Consider the following 22,913-nt stretch of genomic DNA (forward strand, 5'->3'; position numbering starts at 1 on the left):
CAAAAACATCCATTACAATGATGATATTAGCAAAGGGTATGCTTAATTTATTGTGCATCCTATCAAAATAATATATGTGGTCCATTTTTTGGACTCATAACAATTCTACTTAATTTTACCACAATAGCTCCTTCTATGCTAAGTTCAAGCCTGTCATTTGTATGGAACTGGTGTGGAGGCGGTAAAAATCAAACCCACTGATCCACTGGGGAACAGCTGCACAAAAATTTGTAAGAGTTCATGACCTAGAAGTACACAACCTAAATGTCAAAAAGACTAGCAAAAAAAAGAAAACATTAAGTTGACACAGTGAGATTAAAGAGTGAATTATTTGTGACTTTGAGGCTATTACTTCAAGATCACATAGAGAAGGTGCAATAGAAACAGATCTTCACAGTATTTAAATATATTTGCTGAATCCTTATCTCTTTAGATAAGGTTTTCAGAGATTTATGTTTTGTCTTTTGTTGAAGATAACTGAGAGGCTACGCAGTTCTCAACATAACTCTTCACATCAGAGACTCGGCAAGTCTTACTGCTGAATGGTGGCATTTTAGTGAAGGGATCCCTAAATGATTCTTTTCTTCTTACAATCATTCAAGAACTCAGAAGTCTGGGGAGTAGCCTCTAACCTCCAATTCCCATAAATTTAACAGAGGTCACAGCATGGCCAATTCAATTGGAAAGTGTTATTACAGAAAAACTTGATGATACTTTTATGTTCACTGATGTGAACATAATTCTCTGGGTCTTTTAGCTACACATAGCATGTCTTACCCATAGAGACACTTCAGCAGATATATATGGTACCATGAGCAAAGTTAAAAGTGATGAATCCTCTGATTTATAACTTCTACTGATAACAAGATGATAGAAAATTTTAAATGTATGGGTGTTATTACATACACTGTGCAACTCCTTCACATTGCTTCCCTGCTAAGAGCAGATTTATCTCCTGAACTAGGGGGATGCCACTGAATGACCCTTGTTGCCTGTGAAGAATTGAGCTCATCTCCAATCAATGCACAAAATCTTAAAAATGGGGCTAGCTTTGTAGGTATGAGTGTGCCTGCAGGTCTGTAATCCCTCCCTGCTTTTGAGGAAGAAAGTTGTGTACAGAAGAGCTGTCTTCTTGACAGATTTAATCTTTCAAAGAGATCTCAGGCTGCTGATGTGACATTGCACCTCCTCAAGATCAACTGCTGCATTGTAACCAAGCAGTAACTAGGTGTTAGCGCTGAAAAACTAGGCAAACAAGGAAAATCCTTCTCCTTCCCTTTTAAAGCCTGAAGAAACCTGACTGCAATGAGACTTTTTTGGTTACATCCCATTTAAAGCAGAGGCTGGGTTCATCCCTTAAGTGTCACTGTTGTGAGGGTCTCAGATTTTAGGCCTACAGCTTGATAAACACTGAACCAAAAGTCTAAGTTTAAAGTTGATTTACAGTGAATGCAGTTATCCTCCTAAAGACCCTTAGACTTAATCAATACATGAATGACATTGGAGTTTTCTTATGAAATAAGAAAATAGTAGTCAGCATCTCAAAAATCAGGTTAGCTGTTTCAACATAAGAATTTGAGGACTAACCTGCTGGATCAGACCCAAGGCAATCCTGTCAGGTATTCTGGCCCTAATAGGGCTGAAGGCTCCATGAAAACCTGAGGAGCTGGGGATTATCTAGTTCTAATGATGCACTGCACTATAAACTAGATAGTGAATTGCTGATTAAATAGCTTTCTGTGGTGAAAAGCAGGTGCTTTGACTGTCCAACAAGAAGAAATTTTTTTTAATGCAGAGAATATGCTATCTATTAAATTCAATATGGTTCGAGAAGATTGGACTGAGCCATCTTTCCTTTCTGGTTACTTTCTACAGCAGTTTTCCAAAAGACAAGCCCTGGCAGTAAATGAGGGTGAGTGTTTCTCTTGGGTCTTCTCTCTTGGCCTTTCTGTTTCCTAACTGCAGGACAAAGGTAATATCCTAAAGCAGAGCGGTCCTCCTGGCTGTGCTGAAATGTATAAATAACCATCTAAGACTATTCTTCCTTGGACCTTGCTCTCAAGATATGCACTGATCCTGGGAGCTTGGAATTGAACCTTTATTTTTGGAAATGGGGGAAAAAGCATAATTTCTCTCATAGCAGTGTTTTTTTAAATTCTTCACTTTACTATCTGCTCTCTCAAATATCCCTTTCGGAAAGTACTGTACGATGGAAGAAGACATTGCATTTTATATTATATTCACATGTATTTGTATTGATCGCTATTGTAGTGGTAACTGTAGTTAAAGCCAGGCAATATTTTACTTAGAAGTCAGCTTTCCTCTTTTATCAGCTGTAAAAAGCACCTCTAGCTAACAAAAAATGTATTATAACATTAGTAAATATTTTTTCTGTTTCCTATACAGCTTTGCAGTAAAGGTGCTGCTATGGGCAAACCCTTTGATTCATCTCCACATGATATTTCCAGTGTTGCCAGTTTTATTGAGACAAAGCTTGCAACCTGCTACTTAAAAATGAGGAAGCCTGATCTTGCTCTGAATCATTCACACAGGTAAAAATAAATATTGATTAAACACTCTGCTAAGATTTGAATCAAAAATTAAACAGCCTGAATACATCTTGTACAGGAAGAATCAGTCTAATATTGAGAAAAGACAAATCAATAGCACATGGCAATGATGTTTAGGACAAACTAATTCTCAAAATTTGACATTAAGCCACATATATATTTGCTGCTTTGATAATGCAGTAGGTGAGGATATGTGGGGGAGTCATGTAGCTACATCAGGTCATCCTTAAGCTTGAAGCTTCATGAATGTAAACATAGCTGGTTTCATGTGGCAGTAATGGCATTGTGTGCTCTTGATCTTTAGGTCTTTTTGAATGCTGGATTTGGCCAGAGATGACTTCAAATTATTTTCAATTATAGAATTGGCTCAGTTGTGATCCATATCACAAGGATTATCAGTACATAAAGAATTCATAAGCAGAGCTTGAAAATGAATGGGAATTTCACCTCCACCATATGCAAATGAGTTAGGATCTTGCTGAGCTTGTGCTGCCTTTAATTAGTATTTGGGCATAATGGTATTTTGTGTTAAGCACATACCTTCCTGCAGACAGCACTTCATTACTGAGGTCTCAGTTTTTCCTTCTGAATTAATGTATTAGAAGGGAAACTGCATTTAGTGCAGGCTGAGGATTTTTCCATAAAATCATGCCAAATGAATGCAATCACAAAAGAGGGGTCACAAAAAACATATCCCATGCCTGACGTGCAAGAGAGCACAGTGAAGAGCAATGCATCACTAGAGATGTGATGCTATCAGGGCAGGGGATTTATCTAGTTATGGGAAAATCAAGTCATGGAGAAGTCTAAGAGTCCAGACTTCATGACTAGGTTGTTGCCTCCTGTCTCTACTGATCCCCACCCTTCTCCCAAGGGCCTTTTTTCTGTAAAGCTCCATAAAAAGTCCCCACACTGTGGGAGCATCCTTCAGACTAGTTTTAGGTACCATTCTGGTTCTATGGCCATGAATGTCCTTTAGGTTGGAACAAGTCAGGTGTGCTCTGGTGTGTCTAAGAGAAGTAAATTGTATTCCTTTCAGGTGGAGCATTCACTTAATACATGGGATGCAAAGCATCCAAAGTATAGGATGTGAGATAGACTGTAAGAGTCATGTAAAAAATATGCAGTCCAACTTCACACTAAAAACAAAATAAAACTTCACAGCTTCCCTAAGACCAGGTTAGTAAAAAGATCTGAAGTTTGGCTGGACTTCAGCTTTCGAAAAAAAAAAAAAAAAAGGTAGTGAACTCTTTCCTATCCTAACTGTTATTTCTGAGAATGCTAAAATAAAAAGGAAGCTATTTGGGCAGTATAAATACAGTTAGAATAAGGCAGATTTCTCTATCTTCTTTAAATTATATTGATTTCAAGATAGGAGTACGTAGTTAGCTCAGTGCTATGGAAACTAAAGTCTATGCAGAACTGCTTGGTTTCTGTTGTCTTAAAACTGAAATCATGACCTACAGAGGAAGGAAATGCGGTTAGATTAAGAGAACTAGAAAACAGAAAGTATTTTTTTCTTTCTGATATATGATTTTAACAATTTATTCTTTAACCCATTTAGTTGCATACCACAAAAAAGTGGCAATAAATAATACATGTTTTCAGAGTAATTCATTTAATAATATGCAGAATATGAATAAACCTACTGGCCATTATTGTCACATTGTAAAATGTGGGAATATAATACATAATATACCAGTCAAAAATATTCTGAGATGCAATTAAAGACTGAACCTGAAATGTAATCAACAGCTATATTTTTCAAAATGGATAAATAACTCATTTCTCCTACTAAAAATAGCTTACTGCCATCAGTTTACCAGTGCATATAGATTTTTTTTATTCCTATTGAGTTTTTATGTCATCACCACACAGTAATGGTTTGCTGGTAATCCTTTGGCATTAATCATGGATCAAAAATTAAAATATTCCTTTCTGCATTTATTTGCATTTACCAGGCTATTCTTTCTTTAATTTCATGTAAATTTCATAGCTCCTGCATTCATTTTTGAAGCCTTGTTAACCAAAAATCAGCTTTACTCTCCTTTTACATAATTGTGCCAAATATATAAAAGTATCTTTTACTTGGAAGGAATCTTACAAAATATCACAACTAAATAGAGAAAGATTTCAGCAGCTATGTTTTAAAAATGTTCGGGAATAGACATATGCAGGGGAACAGCTTTCCCATTCTTAAGAAAGGAAAGGGAATACATTTCCTATCATCAGCTTTAGATCTGGTATCAGAAGCCAAGTCTGGGTCTTCCCAAAGACTTGAACTTGTATTCTCTAGTTCCTTAATATCAAAATTTGAGGCTGCCTTGAGCATCACTGGCAAAATTAAGGACACTGTCTAGTTCTGATCATTTGTCAGACTGATATAAAATATGTACCCTTTGTGATCAAACACTTTTAAAAACATTTCTCATCTGGCTCAGCCCTGAATAAATGTACCATATGTTGACCTAGCCAAACAATATCTGCAGTAACCTACTTGACTACCACTTTTCATCATAAGACCACCATCAGAATAATTCTTAACTTGCAGTCTAAAGCAATCACAATATTTACATACCCTCTGATCCTTTTGGCCCAGGCATTATGGCATACCAGGGTATAATGATCTTAATAACCCCATATGGCTTACTGAGAAATTAGATTTTCCCTTTGGTTGCAGAAGGCAATTTTCAATTACAGCAGATGGCAAAACAGTGAAGGTCTGAGAAGTCAAGAACTGACAAAGAAACCTCAGAATAGTACTTAGGCCTTATGTTGCTCAACCTAATGTCAACAGTTGAATTTTTACCCCAAATTAAAATAATCTTGAAGCAGAACACAGCATTTCAGCAAAGCAGTCCATCAGTTAAGGCTGCTCTTTAGAGGGTCAGGCCCAACAGAAACCCATAAAGCAGCAACCACATGTACAAAAACAACCCACAGAGCATCACGCACAGAGGTCTGCTCCTGGTAAGATTCAATTTTGTTTGAAATTGGAGAGTGCAATGCTGAACCCCGTGGTAATTGAAGATGGAGGTTCTCCGAGAACATGATAGACAGGACTCTCAGTGAGATTCTGTATCCCTCCACAGTCTCTTTATTTCACTTTTGCCTCCAAGTAAGCTGAGATTAATCTATGTTGACACTGTGTGACCTGTCAGTTGCACGCAGGAAGATAACTCAGAACCTTTCTATTGAAAATGTACTTTTACCCATCACGCTGATGCTTCCTCTGCAGTTATGGTCCTTGTGCTGCACAAGAGGTGAAGACAGACAGACAAGTGGCTGTACTCACTTACCTAAACATGGACAGCTAGCACATACAAGCAGCTTTCAGGTACAACACCTGGCAGATGCTGCCAGTCCAGGAGGACATAGGTCTGCTCTCAGTTTAGCACTATATTTATTAGCCCTTTTAAGCAGTTAGATCACAGCAGGAGTATGTAGCTACTTGCTATGTGGGTGAAAAGGAGTATCTCATCTCGGTAGGGTTGCTGCTACTCAATAGTAAGTCCAGTGCTGGTGGTGAAGTATGCTGAGAAGTGCCACCAGGAAGGAGGTTCAACACCTGCCTCCTTCCAAAGCAGCTCTACTCTCCTTCCACAAACCTACACTGGGAATTGTGGACACAGGGGCCAAGAGAGAAAGAGGAATTGGACATTGTGTTGTGTTTCTCTAACACTATCTCTAAGTAGTGCCCAAAAAATATGTTAATTACTAAGGCTCTCATGAGAGCTGCTGAGCCAAGCTATTCTGCAGTCTTTGGGGATTAGCAAAGATTTTCCAGTGTCCCTTCAGGCTCTCTCTGCCCTCATCACCCCCTGCTAAAATCTGTCCCTCCTGGCCAGAAAGGCAACGCACAGAGAACATAATAAATGTGCAAATCTTCTCCTGATATGCCTTTTTGTGAGCTCAGTGGCAGGCACAGCACTCTAATGTCTCCTGCACAATTTATAGGGAGACACATGAAGTAGAAAATAGCACCTCTGTTACGTAGTACAAGATTGCTTTAGAGATGACTTAACAGAGGGAATCTCTTATGGATATGCTGCCTTAAAAAAAAAAAAAAAAAAAAAAAAAAAAAAAAACTAGAAGAGCTGAAGCCTTACAGATTATCCTCTGCGTTTTTCCCCAAAGATTTTTTAACACTTACCGAAGGTTTAAAATAATAACTAATGATCAAGCTTTGCGCAACATCTGTCATGCACAGGCATCTCATCAATGAATTATAGGTAGGATAAATCAGGGCTTTCTAATCCAGAATAATTCAATGCTTTCAGACTTAAGATTCAATATTCAGCTACTTGTTCATTCCCCGAGTTCCTTACTCCGCATCTTTAAAACAGAACTATACTAAAGTTGAAAAATTGGATTCTAGTGAAATATTACATAATCAAAAAAATGTATGCAATGATGCTATGATAGTGTGTCATTGGTGGACATTAAAAAGAAAGAAAAGACCAGATCTCAAAATGAGAACAGAATTTTGGAGACAAGCAGTTATAGTAAAATGTAATCGCTAATGCTGCTAATCTAAGAGAAGTCTGTAAGGTAAGGTATACTTCCCTCTAAACTACCCTCTTAATCACTTTACCTCCTCAAAAAAAGGAAAGAAAAAGAGAAGAATTAGTGTAATCTAATTACTTCAGCAACTGTTAGGCATATTGCAATATACATAATAGATGAGATATTATTAATACAAAGCTATTCCATTGAGATGTTCTGGATAATATAAACCAGAAGTAATAATTTCTTTGCACACAGTATTTTGAATATTTTTCCATACTTCAACTTTTTTTTTTTAAAAAAAAAAAAAAACAAAAAAAAAACAAAAACAAAAACAAGAAGCATTTTCTCTGAATTCTCCCCGGTTCTATCTGTGATATTCTTATCTTATGGGCCAGTGTTTCTCCACCAAGGTCAAAGACTATATTCTCCTTGACTTTAATGCTAATATGAAAATGTTTATCTATACAGTATTTGACGCAAGAGAATCAAGACAGGGACTGCAGATTCTCTCCTCATACATAAGAAATTTTGGGAGCTTTGAAACAAGGTCTTCCTAAGCATCTTTCCATTCAGGACAGGAGAACATTCTCATTTTTAATTCCTTTGCAGCTGAGGAATTTAGACCTATATAGGACATGTCTCATGCTTGCAATTCAAAGCAAAACAACTGCAGAAAATGCTTATTTCTGTGGAGAACCTCTTCTCTAGATGCCCTAGCTGCACTTTTTCCTCTACACTGTGCTGCACAAAGTCGCTTGTCCCCTTTCATCATAAGGGTATTTGGTTCTTGATCCACCTCAGCTAGGGAGCCACTTTTCTGTCTGTTGCTGTTGGCTTGATTCAGTGGTGACGAGTTTATTAAAAGGAATTCCTAGTGAACTACTAGATTACCACAACTCTGTTCTTGGCCAAATTCTCCTCAACAAGCAGCCTTTCCTATGGCTGCTACCATAGTTACATCCCCTGGGCAGTCCTGTTTGCCCTCCAGCTTCTTTTCCTCTCTGTACAACAGAGTTCACCTACTTTTCCACATCACTTCTCCAAAGGAGAGCAGCCAGGTCAGGAGGACTCTCTGGAGGGAAGGATGCTCTTTCTCTTGGAAACCAAGCAGCTCTCACAAGGGAACTAGATCATTGAGTGCAGGGGCACAGTCATAGCCAGCTATTAATGTGATAGAAGAGTTTCCTCAGGGAAACAACAGGGTCCAAACCTCTAAAGTTTGACCACTAAGAGATGGAACAAGCTTAGAAGGGCTCTGCCTCCCTCACACATTCCTTGATATGGTTGTTCTCACCACAGACATGAACCAACATTAAAACCACCACACTCTTGCCTGCCAGAACAAGATGTTTCTGCACATGTGTGTTTAACAGCCTCACCAAATACTTCAAACAGCTTGTTCCAATGGAGCATTTTTTCCTCTTCAGGGTGTCTGCTTTGCTAAACTCTCATGTATGAGAAATAACCAAGAATATGAAGTTGGCTGCAAGGAAACACCACCACAAGCTGGCCAAACAAGATCTCTAGAATCATAGTGTAGCTGCACGCACAAATTGCTAGGAAATACAGTAAGGTGGATTGCTGGCACCATGAGGTTCAGGAGGAGTTCAACCACCTTTAGTAGAACTGTTCTGCTAAATCAGCTGGTGATACAGCCCTTGGAACAAGAACAGATCATGATAGAGTCAACCAGATATAAGAAAAGCCCTACAACTCCAGATAATAAGATACCTGCCATACAGATGAAACACTGAAGAAAAAGGAAGCTGGGGCTAAATCTAGCTGCACAGCAATGAGGATTTGTCAGGTTCATGTGAGCATAGATCAGGGCCGCACCACCAGCTGTACTGATGGACAGTTTTCCCTGAAGATAAAAGCATTGTATCAGTTTACAGCAGTTTGCTGTTACAGCTGCATCTGCTGAACATTAGCTGACACATTACTTGTGCTGACATGGTATTTAATGTTGCGGTGAATAACACTTCAGCAGATACACTTGTACAGTCGTCCTGTGCCATGCAGACGTGCTAATCCACAGCCAGGGCAGGTACATGCATCACTGTAGCACTGCATTCCCTGCCCCCCCAACTTCTAAGAAATCATTTATTCCTTTTTGATAGCTGATTACAATTGACTATTAAAATGTTTGCCCCAAAAGGCTGTGTTGTAGGCAGTAATGGACAACAGGGGTACTGAAAAAGCTCTGTCCCTGCAACTAAGGAAATAACTACATTTACCTCTAAGAACAAGCTAGCTTCTACTTGCAGGGGCTAAAAAATAAGCATTCAACTGTTTTAATAGTGAAGCATACCTTTTTCCCCATGCTTGTCTCATGTATAGAATCATCTCATTGACTTTTTCTTGACCTCTAAAGGCCAAACCAGAGTGACATGCTGAAGAGTAGCCAAGGCACTTTGTGTTAGCCAGAAGAGTAGAATTAAATGCCTGTTGCATTTGGAAAGAACTTCAGTAGAAAACATACATTTTAGAGAAAAGGCAACAGGATCTCCAGCCCCAAGTTGTTATATGACAATCCAAGTTTCTTGCTGCACCCATTTTCTTCATGCTGGGTACTAAGACTGAAAAAAGCTGACAAAAAACACAAAAGCGTAATGCTGCATCTTTGACTCGCACACTCCAATTCTGTGATGGGAGAGCAGCAATACCTTCCTCCCCTCTCTCCAGACTTTGAAGAAAGATAGTAGGACAAACACTGTATTATTTTTAAGATAAAATGTCAAGATGAAAAAATGAAAATGTCAAAAAAGCAGCTGATATACAGTATTACTTAAGAACTGTTTTGTTGAGAAAAACTGACCAAATGATTTACGAAAGGCTTTTAACAGGGCAGTCTTTGGATTACACTGAAGATGAAAAATAAATGAAAATCTTTTTCACATTTACTTTAGCCTGGTCATTTGACAGATGAGGGCAAAAAACTGGCAAGAACACAAGTTTTAATCCTTGTGTGAAGCAACTTTATTTGCAGCTTTGTGGATTAGAAGTTTGCTTTGTGCAAAATAGGAGATCCATTTTTAGACATTTTCTGTTGAAACTCCTTTCTCTGCCTGAGGCTCCCACAAGAAGCAGATGAGCAAGGCAAAAGAAACACTGTTCTACCTCAAGACAGAGGTCACCATGCACTGAGCTTGCCCTGCCCATGTTGTGCCCACTGTGCCACCTTCCTATCTCTTGTTTCAAAGCACCCTCTTGAGACACATCCCTTCCCAGTCATGGAAATAACCAGCTTTGCTTCAAGACTGCCTATGGCTGGAGGAAGATCTTGGAGCAGGGGCTTGCTCTCAATGCCCAATTTCTGCTTGGCCAGATGGGACCTCCATCTGCTCTTGTTTGAGATATTACTGCCTGAAATTAAGGTTTCTCTTTGCCTCTGCTTGTGTCATTCCTTCACTTCTGCTATTCCTACAGTTTTTTCCTTTTCACTAAGGTCAGGAGAGGGTATAAAACCCAAAGGGCAAGCTCTGCACAGGCTTAGTGAGCACATGATGTAAGTTAACTTTGTTCTTCATTAAGCCTGCTAAGCTGGAGCTGCATCAGCTACTTATGGATAGACTACTGCACAGCAGCATTTTTTTTCTAAGGTATAGACTACAGAAATCCCAGTAACATTAAACCAGACTGACAGGTAGTCAGAAGTACCTTTCTCCTGTTTACTCATGACAGAAGGTATTCAAAGTATTAGGGAATTCTCTTTTTCTTCTATCAGGAATTTATAGACTGAGAGGAGCTGATCTTTTTAAAACTACTAAGGAATCAAGGTGACAAGTGGAGAGTTGATACCTAATGCTTTGAAAATCAGCTACAGTCTTATATTTATTATAAACCTATCACAGCACATCCTGCTCTAAGACTTACAGAAAATGGGTTGCTAACTACCAGGGAAATATTGATTTTTTAATTTTTTTCCCCCTTCACAGTGATATTGCTTGACTGTGGTAGAGCTGATAACTTCAGGAGGGAGAGGAAAAATAAATAAATAAAAAGAATCAATAATACTATTATCAACTGTTGACTACAGTTTACAGCAGCAATAATCTCCTTTAAAATAGCTTGCAGAAGTACCAGTTGACATCCAAGTAAGGTATTAATGCCTTGATCAAATCATTAAATGTTGATAGCATTTGATCTTTTGATGATTTCTTTTTGGCTAAATTAAGTTTCTGTGGCCATCAGTATTGTTTGAACTTCAGATCCGAACCACTTTGGCAGAGAACTGCAGTGTTTGCTGTTGGCATTATCTTTGTTACCAATAAGAGTGATTGATCCCCTCCCCGCCTCCATTAACAGCAGCTATATGTTAACACCTGATATTGATTTGTATGCTGAATTTTAATTCAGTGCCTCCCATCACTGAGGTCCAATTCCTCCAGTAATACATTAAGCTACAGGATCATCATTTGTATGTGATGTTATTTTCTCCCCTACATTCTCTTTCAAGAGAAATAGTTCACACAGGATAATTCTTTGTTTCACCATAGTTCTGTTTCTGGGCATTTTTTAAGATGTTGGGGTAGAAAAGCATAGTTTTGTGACAGTTTATTTCCTGGACCATGTTCAGATGATCTTCAGCAGAGCTGAGCTCCCAGCACAGGACAGTTCTGCTCATACAGCATAATGTTTTGTTGTGCCAGATGATCCATTTTGGCACTCTCAAACTAGATTGATTTCAGAGAAAACTAGCTGCACTCTACCTCACTAGTAGAATTAGCAATTGCACCTAATAAAGACAGGGGAATCCAAACCAACAACTAGTCCTCAAGGTAACTTTGAGCAATATGTCCAAGGGATCAGACTAGCCCAAAAGCCCAAGTCTGAAGCCCAAATTACATGCAGAGGCCTTCATCAGCTCTTTGATCCACTCAGACACCAAACTATTTGCCACTGTAGACACAACCATTCTTTTTTTATGTGCCTTGGAGAAAGAGCATGTGATTTTAATTCATATGTCTATACACATGAATAGCATGTTGAAAATATTTCTTGGTTTTATCTGTTAATCCTAAAGCCCCGTCTGAAAGTCACAGATATATAATCTACAAGCACTGAACACAGACAGCAAGACAGCTAATGGTCTTCCAGAAAGCATACGCTGATAGTATAAATCTGTTTCTATAGATGAACTAACAGTTCTGTTTTCATTTGTATTTATATCAGAGTTTCAAAACTATTAATAAACTTCAGTAAACGATTCAGCTATGGAAGAGAATAGTACTGCAGTCTGGAAACACAGGAGTAGTTAATCCTAACATCCAAAACTTTCACTGAAAATAAAACCAATTGATAAGATCTCTTTGAAATAAAATCTAAGTGTTAAACTCTTCATTGATGTGGTAAAGTGCTAAATTTTTTTTTAGATGTGTATGTATATGCATGAATGATGAATATGGAAGATGGCATATTTTTCCTTAAATCTTTTACATGTATCAACTTAACTTTAACAAATGCAATCAGGATATCAAGGTTTTAAGTGTCTAAGAAACATGCCAAGGTCTAACACATAGTAACTTATGTAACAAGTATTTTAAAGCAACCCAAGTTAACGTTAAAATGCATTCTAAATGCACAGGGTTTTCTAGATAATGGTGTAAGACAAGTGCCATTTATGTTTTCAGAACTAGGGGTTAAGTAGCACAGTAGCATTTTTTATGGTATGTGCAAAATATAGACAATATAGCATATTAAAACTGGAGCTTTTAATAAGCATTTCTAAAGCCATATACAAACTATGATGAAACTGCATTTATGGTATAACTTCAATAGACATCTTAATTCTTGTTCATGCATCTCAGGTGTTAGAGGAGAAATTGATAATTCATATTACATTTGGGGTATACAGTTCATCTCTTGAATTGTGTAGAAAAAGTGTATGCAGGGTACATGTTAGTCACAGTTCAATTCTAGTGGTTTTCTAATGAGGCAAAAACTTAGAACTTAACTTATCCATCTTATCTTTTAAAGGAGCATTATTCTGAACCCAGCTTATTTCCGGAATCACCTGCGTCAAGCTGCTGTGTTTAGGTGTTTAGAAAGATACTCAGAAGCAGCAAGGTACTTTGGTATTATTAGATTTAGATTTCTAATAATCTCTCTACAGCTTTCAGCAGTCAGGAGTAAGGATATCACCCTATACCCAGGTTTTTCAGAAAAGTCAGCATATTAACTTCATATATATGATCTCACATGCAGTAGTATTCCAAACCCTCCAGTCTATAACATCTAGTATCAATTACATTAGTGGCTGCAATTAGACTAACGCATGTAACACTCAGGAGTAGAGCTGTGCCCTGGCTGGGTCCCACTGCTCCAAAGACCAAAAGCCTCAGACACCATCAGTTTTTAACCATTGAGCATGTTTAATATGAAAAGTGTGCATGGCAAAATGTAGTGGTAACTTCTTATGGATCATTATTACTAATAATACTAGGCACTTATAGACGACTGCTCAGCTGAGGACCACAAGGTTTATCGCAAAAATATTTCACAAACCATTAGCTAACTAATGGCAGACCAGTCAGTGGGAATTAGGCAGGAGACAGAAAAGGTCACTTTGCTCATCATTTAAGATGGATGCTAGTGGTAGAGGTCTGGGGCTATTTAAATTGTAACACAGCATTTTGTATAGGAAACAAGAAAACATTTTCCAAGCAGAGCTGCAAAGAGGATTTGGGAAGATGGTCTCCCATTTTCTGGTCTGAATTTCAACCAAAAAGCCCTGGAGTGAACACTTACAGAAGCAGGACATTGCTTTGTGACAATTTCAGTGTCTATCCACTAGAACACTAGAGTTGAATCAAGACTGGGAGAAGAAATCAAACATTTTTCCATATTTTAGAAATATGAATTCAGATGAACCTAGAATATTCTACTTGACTGTAAACTTTTTTGATGTATCTCAGTTTTCAGAAAAAGAGCTGTTGCAAACTGAGAAATTAAAGTGTTGTTCAAAACCCCTGAAGCATTGTGACATTTCCCAGATCACCCTTTGAGAGAGCAATTCCCTTGCCTAATCTGAATGGACAGATCCTTCAGAACTCTATTTCACCAACATTATATAGAAAATATATATATTTATTTATAAAACAAGTGTCAGACAACTCTAATCACAGAATCTGGCTTTTATATGTCACTGGTAACATTTCTGAATCAAAATCACAAGATTTTAAGCAGAGAGGAGTTGTTACCTACTGGATCACCAACAGCTGAGGTCCACTGAGCAGGCAGATATTTTAAAGCTGTTTTAGGAAAATATATTGCTCTGACAGATGTGAAATACAGTAATTGGAAACCCACAAGCCACTAGCTCCTCACCAAGATGTGAAACAACACAAGGAATGCTTTTTTCCTTGAAGTTAAATTGAAGATTAAAAAAAATAAAGACCCACACATACCTTCAAGAAGGAATAATTCCTAAGGAGTAACATGTAAGTGCCCAGATTCAAGAAGACAATATGAACCAGGAAGATATTCATAAATATGATTTCGAAATTGGAAAGATAGTTATTGCTGGAATTGCAGATAAGCAATCAGCAAGTTTACTACATCAAGAGGCAAGAGGAAACAGCTCAGAAGCTTTCTGAGACTGGATGACTTGAAGTGAGGGTGTTTTTTTTGTAGTAAAGGACAGGAACATTTGGACAGACTAAACCATAGGTGGTTCCAAAAGTGGTGACACCAGCAGGATTCACTTTATTCTAGTTTAACCGTGTTAACAACTGAAAAGAGCTTTTACAGCAGGTTGTGTTAAACTAAGCTTTGCACCACTTCTGTCACCTCATTGGAGTCAACGCTCTTTGTCAAACCCCATCAGTGACACAAGTGTTCTCTACCCTTTAGAGACAGACTGCACCATCCAGACATTTTGTTGTGCTTTTCAGAGGTAAAAGCTCGGTAGTGAGCTGTCATTTACTTCTGCTTGCTTAATGCATAAGAAAAAATTGCATAAAGATATATGGCGATCTAAAGCAGCCCTCACCTTCCTCCCCAACCATGCACTGTTTAAACTTATTACATTCTCTGCTAAACACACCCAGAAGACTGTATGAATCTGAACAGGAGAGGTTGGCTATGAACAGTACTGCTTGGCACAAGCAGCAGGGATAAGCAAATTTCAGTTGGACTGCCCATCAAGCTGGGATCTCACATGATTCCTCCCTGCTCTGAGGACAGAATACACCAAACTCTTTCCAATAAATCTAGACCCAGTTCTAAAATTAGAGAGTAAAGCAAAGAGTGGTCAATTGGAATTTAAGCATTTTCAAGTTTGTGTGTGATTTTCACTAGTACTTGTTGGTCCAACATATCAATATTAACATTGCTTCCAATTGTCATCAGCTGCAGGGCTATTCTCTTGGGGTAGCACTATGATCAGCTGCCACCATGTAAAGTGCAGCCCAAGGCCATTTGCCATTGTAAAGCAATCCTCAAGGTGCCACTGAAGGGGTCACAGCATCTGCAGGTGATGAATTCCAAAGTGCCGCAACCACTTTCACTACAATGTCAGTGAGTAAATATATTTCTCCTCTATCACTATCTCCCATGGTAGGAGGCTGCTCTTGACAAACACAGTCAAGATTTAAACCTCAGAAGGGAGAAAACCTATTTCAGCCAAAAGACCACCTTAGTCCCTGAACAAATGGCACTAAACACATTATACATAAATTCAGCCTGGGAGTTAATGCGGGAGCTTTCCAGATGAATGAGGCTTGGGATCAGCCTACAATAACAGCCAGCAAAAGCATCCTGATATAGGAGACCTGTTCACAGCTGATCAAGAGATTGCTTGATAAGCAGCTGTGAAAGTTTAGGAAAAGGTCCTGGGCTAACTTCTATCATGAAGATGAGAAAATGCTCTTGGAGGAGGCTCAAGGGCATCATACATTCCTGGGAACATAAGGACTGCTACCAACACTGCAAGGCAGACAAGATAGAAGATATACAGGATGCATACATGCAAGGGTATATGTCAGCTACACAAGGGCCCAGGTGCCAAGGACAAGGCTGCTGAACCATGGGCCAGCATGCTAGAGAGGACACCTGTACCCAAGGGAGATCCTGGCAACTCCAGAGCAAGGATTCACCTGGAGCCAGAGTCCCCAGGCTCAGGGAGCCAAGACCCCAGAGCATGACAAGGTCTGACCCCACGAGCAACATGGCACAAGAGCAAATTTTCTTCCTCACTTCTACTTCCTCACTTCTCTGCTCCTGCTGGTATTGCAGGTATAATCACTTGTAAAGTGAAAACTTGTAACTTATAGAAAAAATGTGATTGCCTATTTTGTTCAAAACTGGAGTCTAAAGCACCTCTAAAGGGCTTCTTTTTTAATCATTAAGTGATAGAGCTCTCATCTTCCCGCTAACCAAAACACTGTGCAGACTTAGCGGTGTCACCGTGTTCTGTGAAAATGCTCAAGATAGCTCTTTTGTCACGAGCAAGGAGAGGCTGGAGCTCGCTGCGTGCACATAGGGGGAACAGGCTGCCAGTGCCTCCGCCAGAACTAACAGCTCATATTCATCTGACTGCAGAGTGGGGGCAAGCAGACCTGGAGGAGGAAGGAGCCTTAGGATCTTAATAGCTCCAGAAGGGCTGACTCAGCTGTGTGGCATTCCTATCAACAAACAGGAAGCAATGAGGAATAGCAAGCACTAGATAATCCTGTCCACTGCACATCAAGTTGGCTCTGCAAGTATCAAACCACTGCCCTCTCTACAAATTCCAGATGTGTGTCGTATTTTAGCTGGAGACTCAGAACTAAAACTGCAGAGGGCAAGAGCTAGGTGAATAGCTTATGTTTATTTATTTTTTTTTAAACAAACACATATAGTTTCTTTATGGAAAGAGATACAAATGCTGGGTAGGGGAGTGGGGAGGAAACACCAGCTGATGCTCTCTTACACACACTTGCATCAGTGCTACCTGCCTTTGAATCCTGCCTGGGGCTTCCTCTCAGATAATTTTATGTTCTCCCAATTGTTCCAGTTTTCCTAAGTGACATTTAGAGAAAGAAAAAAAGAACTTGGTTGTCATGGAAGCAGAGCCCCCAAACACTGCAAGATTGTGCCCCTCTGACCACCACCACCACCAGCGACCCCAGAGCAAGGGCTGTTTTCCTGCTGCCACATAGGAATCCTAAGCCACTAGAGTCCCAGCCCATAGGCAGGGATGTGCCTCTTTCCCAGAACAACACAGTAAAAGGAGCAATTCATACATTATATTGGGGTAGTATCAACAAGCATTCCTCATCATTTTGAGATTTTTCCCTGCCTTTCAGTTCATGTTTGTAAGGAGTTGTAACGAGTTACACAGAAGTTACCGTTAGATGAGGAATATTTTTAGCATCTTAGAGCCCCTCTCAATGCCATGCACAAAGTAGGTACCTACATATAGCCACAAGATAAATGCTTTAAAGTGAGGAAAGCCTTCTGTATAACCAGCATATATTAAACAGGTGCCATCTTCTTTGTAAGAAAGAGTAGGTTAATGACCCAGAAAAAGCAATTTCAAGGACAGCAAGCTTATCCCATCACAGGCTTGGGCAAAGGACAAGAGTTTTTCTATACCTTTGCAATATATTTAAGCTCACCAGAGTTCTATAGGGAGTTTAGTCCTCTGCAGCAATTAGTACCCCACACAGACAAGAGATAAGGGATTGCCATAACACCTTTGCCCACATTTTGGGGCTAATCTACCCATAAGGAAAACCTGTCTTCAGTAACTTCATTGATGCTCAGTCTTCCAGAATTACATTTAGTCTTTCATTGTCTGATGATTTTCACATGACTCAATATAGCAAAATCTACCTTTACTTGGAATATATGGAAAATGTCAAGAAATTAAGTGCTATTATTTCATCTACTTTTCAAAGGAGGTAATCACATTAAAAAGGACTGCCTGCTACTTACTCCACTTATAAATAACCCCTGCTTTTTCTAATCTCTAAGGAAAATAAGAAAGGTCATGCAAAAGAGGGCAGTGGTTTCTTTTATATCTTCTGTTACAGACTCAGTACGAGGATGCTGAAATCTAGAAACCACAAGGGATCTCAAAACACCAAGGCACCTACATTAGAAACCATCTGAATAGGAATAACAAAAGTCCTGCCAAAACAAACAAAAAAACTTCCCTCCCCATTAAAAAAAAAATGAAATAAACAAACACAGGGACTTACTTACCTTCCCAGCACCACAGACCTGCACACTGCCAAAAGCACCTAGCCTTAGCTGAGGCTTTTTATTAGTACCTCTTACTGCAAGCCCAGGTGGGATCACTTGAAGTAGGGAACACAGGTAATTTTATGCTGCTTATCAGTCTCCTTATCTGAGTAGTAACTGTGGTTGGTTAGCAGAGAAGGTTACAGGTTACTTTAATGTGCACAGGCTCTGATTCCTTCTGAGGCTCTGCTGTGTGCATGGGAATAGATACTCCTCTTCTGCAGGGCTTCCTTCTTCTCTGTGCTGCTGAAGGGGACCTGAGCAGCTGGCCTTGGGTCTTGCCCTCCTATTTTGCAGTATTTGCAATGAGAATTGAACACAGAGCCTGTTAGCAGCACTAATACTGGTATGGTGCTTGAGTGTATTGCAGAAAATGCAGAATGTTTCTAATGCTGCCTCTTGGCTGTGATGGGCTCTGCTGAGCGCTTGCTGGTGGTGTCAGCAGCTGCTGCACAGCAAAAGCCACCTCTGACTCTTTTATTGCCGGTCCTATAACTTTATGCAGCCGGGCTGAGGAACACAGAGTTCAGGATCTGAGGTGCATTCCTCAGTTACGTGTGAATACATATATCTTATTGTCCTACACCACCAAGTGGCCAGTGAGCAGATATTGCAAGCCTCTTTACTACAAGATCAAGGCTTACTCCGGTCATGCAGATGGGTTTGATGATGCTGTGGAAGTCCACTCTAGCTCTACTAGTAAAAATCATATGAATTTAAGCACTCGTATCCCAAAAGATCGAAGTGCTGAGCAAATCCTCTGGAAGTGGTCTTGAAAGCCCCTGCTTGCTGCTCCACATACCCTGTGGATTCCATTCCTCTTCTTTTCTTTGTGATTTTTTTTCATTAATTTTGGAAAAACATATCACTCTTTTCTTCATTAGTAAACCAAAGAAAACACAAGCATTGCATTTTGCAAAGTTTTATCCCAAAATCCGAAATCTGTTTTTTCTAAAATAGAGAAAGTGCCTCCAAATAGAGAAGTAAATCTCCAAACAACCTTATTCCCAAAGGAAGGATTGTCAACTTTTCTGCAATGCCTTTAGACGTAAAGCCTTAAAGAAGAGGTAAAAGCAAGTGTGGTGTCTTGAGATATATGCAGAAGATCATAGGCTCTAATTCACTCTAATGAGAGAGAAAGAAAAAGATGTTAATTAGTCTGGTCACTAGCTGAGAATCTTAAATAATAATTTCATAAACAATGTTTTCTTAAATAATATTTTATCTATGTTCCATTTTCAGAGAGCCTCATGGGCTCACAAGTCTCTCACTGAAAGTCATTGTTACTCAAATTTCTAAAGGCCAGATTCTCCGGGATATTTAGACGTGATAGGTACTCATGGGACTGAGGGACCCGAGTCATTGCCTTGCGCCTTCATGTATTCCAATGAAAGCCAGGCTTTTAATTTTCCTAGATATCTCAGTGGGTCCTTTGGTTCCTATCTGGATGTTTAGGTCCCTAAATATTTTTGAGTGCCCCAACCTATAACTGTATTCAGATAGGATACATATCACCTGAGTCTCTAGGGCTAGGGAATTTCTGTTGGGCATTTCTACATAGTTCCCTATAGCACGTATAACCTTGGTTCTGTGAAATAAACATCAGAGCCATTAAAGAACAACTATCTCTCTCCAAAAAATGCCTAAAGACTAAAGCACAATTTGGATAGGACATAGACCATCTACATATAACTTTAATGTCCATGCATGTTTTGAAAGTGGAATTTTTAAGTCACAGAATCACAGAATGGTTAAGGTTGGAAGGGACCTTTAGAGATCATCTAGTCCACCCCCCCACACACGCTGGATCAAGACACAAGGTCACAGTAGAAAGCATCAGCCCCAACCTCTCTGAGCTCCCTGATGACCAAGAAAGTGAAAAATAAAACAGTGATGGAGGGACTCTTAAAGGCTCTGGTGGGTTTTCGCATTTGTTCCTTGCTGTTCATGATACACTGCAAAATGGTACAAGAGAAATCTAAGCAGGGACAAAAGCAGACATTGAAAAACTAAGCACATGTGCTTAAAATATAACTGGGAGTATGATTATTTAAATAAGAACAAATTAAGAAGGAAGAATAAAGCGGAAAGGAGTTTGTCTGAAGTGCCGTGGTACCTAGAGACTATGCCATGATCAGAGTGCCATTGTGCTGAGCACTCTGCTAAGAATTAGTAAAAGAGAGTTTGTGCCAGGAGGATTCACACACCAAATAGGTAAATCAGTCGAATATGATTGCCCTCATTTTGCAGTTGATGCTAGGAAAAGGCAAAAGATGAAGTGACTTGTCTAGGAATTGATTCCAGATTCATGCAGGGTTCTAAATGTCTCCTCTGAAAGAGACGTGAAGCTGGGAGAAGAAAGTGAAAAGCAATGAGAGATCACAAGCTGAATGTCAGGCTGTACCATCAGCAGGATGGATCCTCATTTTGGCAGATGATGGACTGTGGCCTGCAGGAGAGTTGACAAAGCAAGTGGCTTGTGTCTCTACATCCCACTGATTGCGTTTGACCCACGGCAGCCCTGCCCCAATGCCGTCCCATGGTAATGCACAGTATGGGACAAGGACAGGGGACACTTGGGATTAAGGACTAGCCATATATAATCTTTGAAATAACAGAAGTTTGGGTGCATTAAATCTATATAACAAATTGTGGACAACCACTTGAAATTGTCCTTTGGCTCCAAAAATATCAGGCTTCAGTACTGAGAATTGAGGCTTGAGAATTGCTCTAAATTTGGATTAATAATCTCTTCTTTTTTATAAACTGGCCGCAGGAGGGCACCATCACTCACATTCACTAGTAGTGACTGCAGAACCACTTACAGCCATGGTCGAAAGAGATGAAAGTTTTGTAGGCAACCTCTGCTAGACCAGACACACAATAATATAGAATAATGTCACAAATTTAACCAAAGTCTTCTTCTATTTTTATGCCCCTTCTTATTTATGCTTTGGGTTTCAGACACAGCAAACATCTCACAACCAAGAGTGGTCCTCTTAGTGTCAAGCAGGTAGTCTTGGAGACCTTCTCTATTTCATCCATACTTGCTACTTATGTCATTTTTTAGGATTAAATTCTGGCACCATTTGGAGTCAACAAGAGTTCCTTCAATGAGGATTTCATCCTTTGTTCATCCTCTATCAGCTGGGCTGAAAATGTTCAATTAGAAACTGCTCTTTGTTCTAGTGCAGTCAAGAGGATTTTTGCCAATGCATTGAATGAGAGTTGGATAAAGCTTAGGGCTAAACCCTGTCCTTATGCAGAAAACCATGGTCCTATTGAATTCCATTTCTCCTGGTGAATTAACGGGAGCTGTATGCAAACATCTAAGGGCAGATTTAGTTCCTGTTTGTAACAATATGTTACCCCCTGATACTGGGCCTGCTTTGAAATGTTTATTGTTAAATCCTTGTATTTTTGGTTATATCTCATTAAGAACATAATACAGCCTTGGAAAATACACTCTGAAAGGGTATTACAACAGGATTGGGATTACTGTTTGTAAGACACTTTTAACTAGGGGGAAATTTCAAATTCAATTTACAGTAATGTCAAAGCACAATTAATATATAGGCAATGATAAGGGAAACATGCAGAAGCACACATTGATAGCACTACATCAACAAATAAACTTTTGGTGCTGGTAATTAGGTACACAAGATTATTATATGTTTAATTGACTAAAGTGACAATTTGGAATTACATCTAGTCACATTTAATTGGATTTGGACTCTCTAGAGGAAAGGAAATGGAGAGCAGCGTGGAGAAGCAGCCATAAAAGCAAACTGATTTTCTCAAGTCTGTCAAGACTCTGCATTAATATCCATTGCACAATAGTTTTTAATATCTCGCACTCCAGAAAGAGTAATGCAATGGCTGTAACAGACAGTGGGAGTACTAAAGCATACTCAATTAGGTACAAAGATAGTTGATTGCTTTGGTTTTTGGCTTTTTTGTGTTTTTTTTTTTAAGATACAGTTTAATCAAAGCTGAAGTATGTCTGAGTTTGCCCTAGATGGTGATACCCTTTGACAAACTACAGTGCTCTACATTTTGATACTGCCCTAGAATAAATTTACTTATCTTTACTCTATTTCACAGGCAAATAGATTTAAAAAAAAAAAAGAAAAAGAAAAACCCAACCATTTTTGAGAAGGCATTAAATATTTCCTCAAAATAAAATACAGAAAAGTGATCAAAGAGAAAAATGCAGGGCTGTTCACTTGCACGTAGTTTAGATATCTAAAAATAATACTAATGTTTATCTTAAAATTGGACAAAGATTGAATGTTATGTGTAATCTTCTGATAGAAACTTCATGTTACACTCTTTTAATGTTATCTTCTTTAAATATTGCTATATGCATCATTTCATCCCTACACACTCATTTATTCTGCTTTTGTCACCAGGAGCGCCATGATTGCTGACTATATGTACTGGCTGTCGGGAGGCACTGAGCAGCATATAAGCAAGCTCATCAAACTGTATTGGCAGGTAAAAATTGATAGCCCAACTAGGAAGGAGGTGCCCATCTCACTATTAAGACCAAAATGAAGGATTGCTGCTTAAAAGACTGCCGACAAAGGTAGCTCTTGGGCATAT

At 39.1% G+C, this 22,913-nt stretch overlaps 1 protein-coding gene across 1 annotated transcript in view; it reads left to right on the plus strand.

Annotated features, from left to right (window-relative positions):
* Positions 1-22,913, plus strand: part of SPATA16 (spermatogenesis associated 16) — a 72,447-nt gene that overhangs the window by 11,223 nt on the left and 38,311 nt on the right. The window contains exons 2-4 of the mRNA XM_088523914.1: positions 2,407-2,552; positions 13,059-13,148; positions 22,721-22,805. Of these exons, the coding sequence (XP_088380040.1) occupies positions 2,407-2,552; positions 13,059-13,148; positions 22,721-22,805 (321 nt within the window). The remainder of the gene's footprint in view (positions 1-2,406; positions 2,553-13,058; positions 13,149-22,720; positions 22,806-22,913) is intronic.

Source organism: Tinamus guttatus, unplaced genomic scaffold (assembly GCF_059628265.1).
Source record: "Tinamus guttatus ecotype Peru unplaced genomic scaffold, ASM5962826v1 Tinamus_guttatus_pri_ptg000198l, whole genome shotgun sequence".
Classification (NCBI taxonomy): Eukaryota; Metazoa; Chordata; class Aves; order Tinamiformes; family Tinamidae; genus Tinamus; species Tinamus guttatus.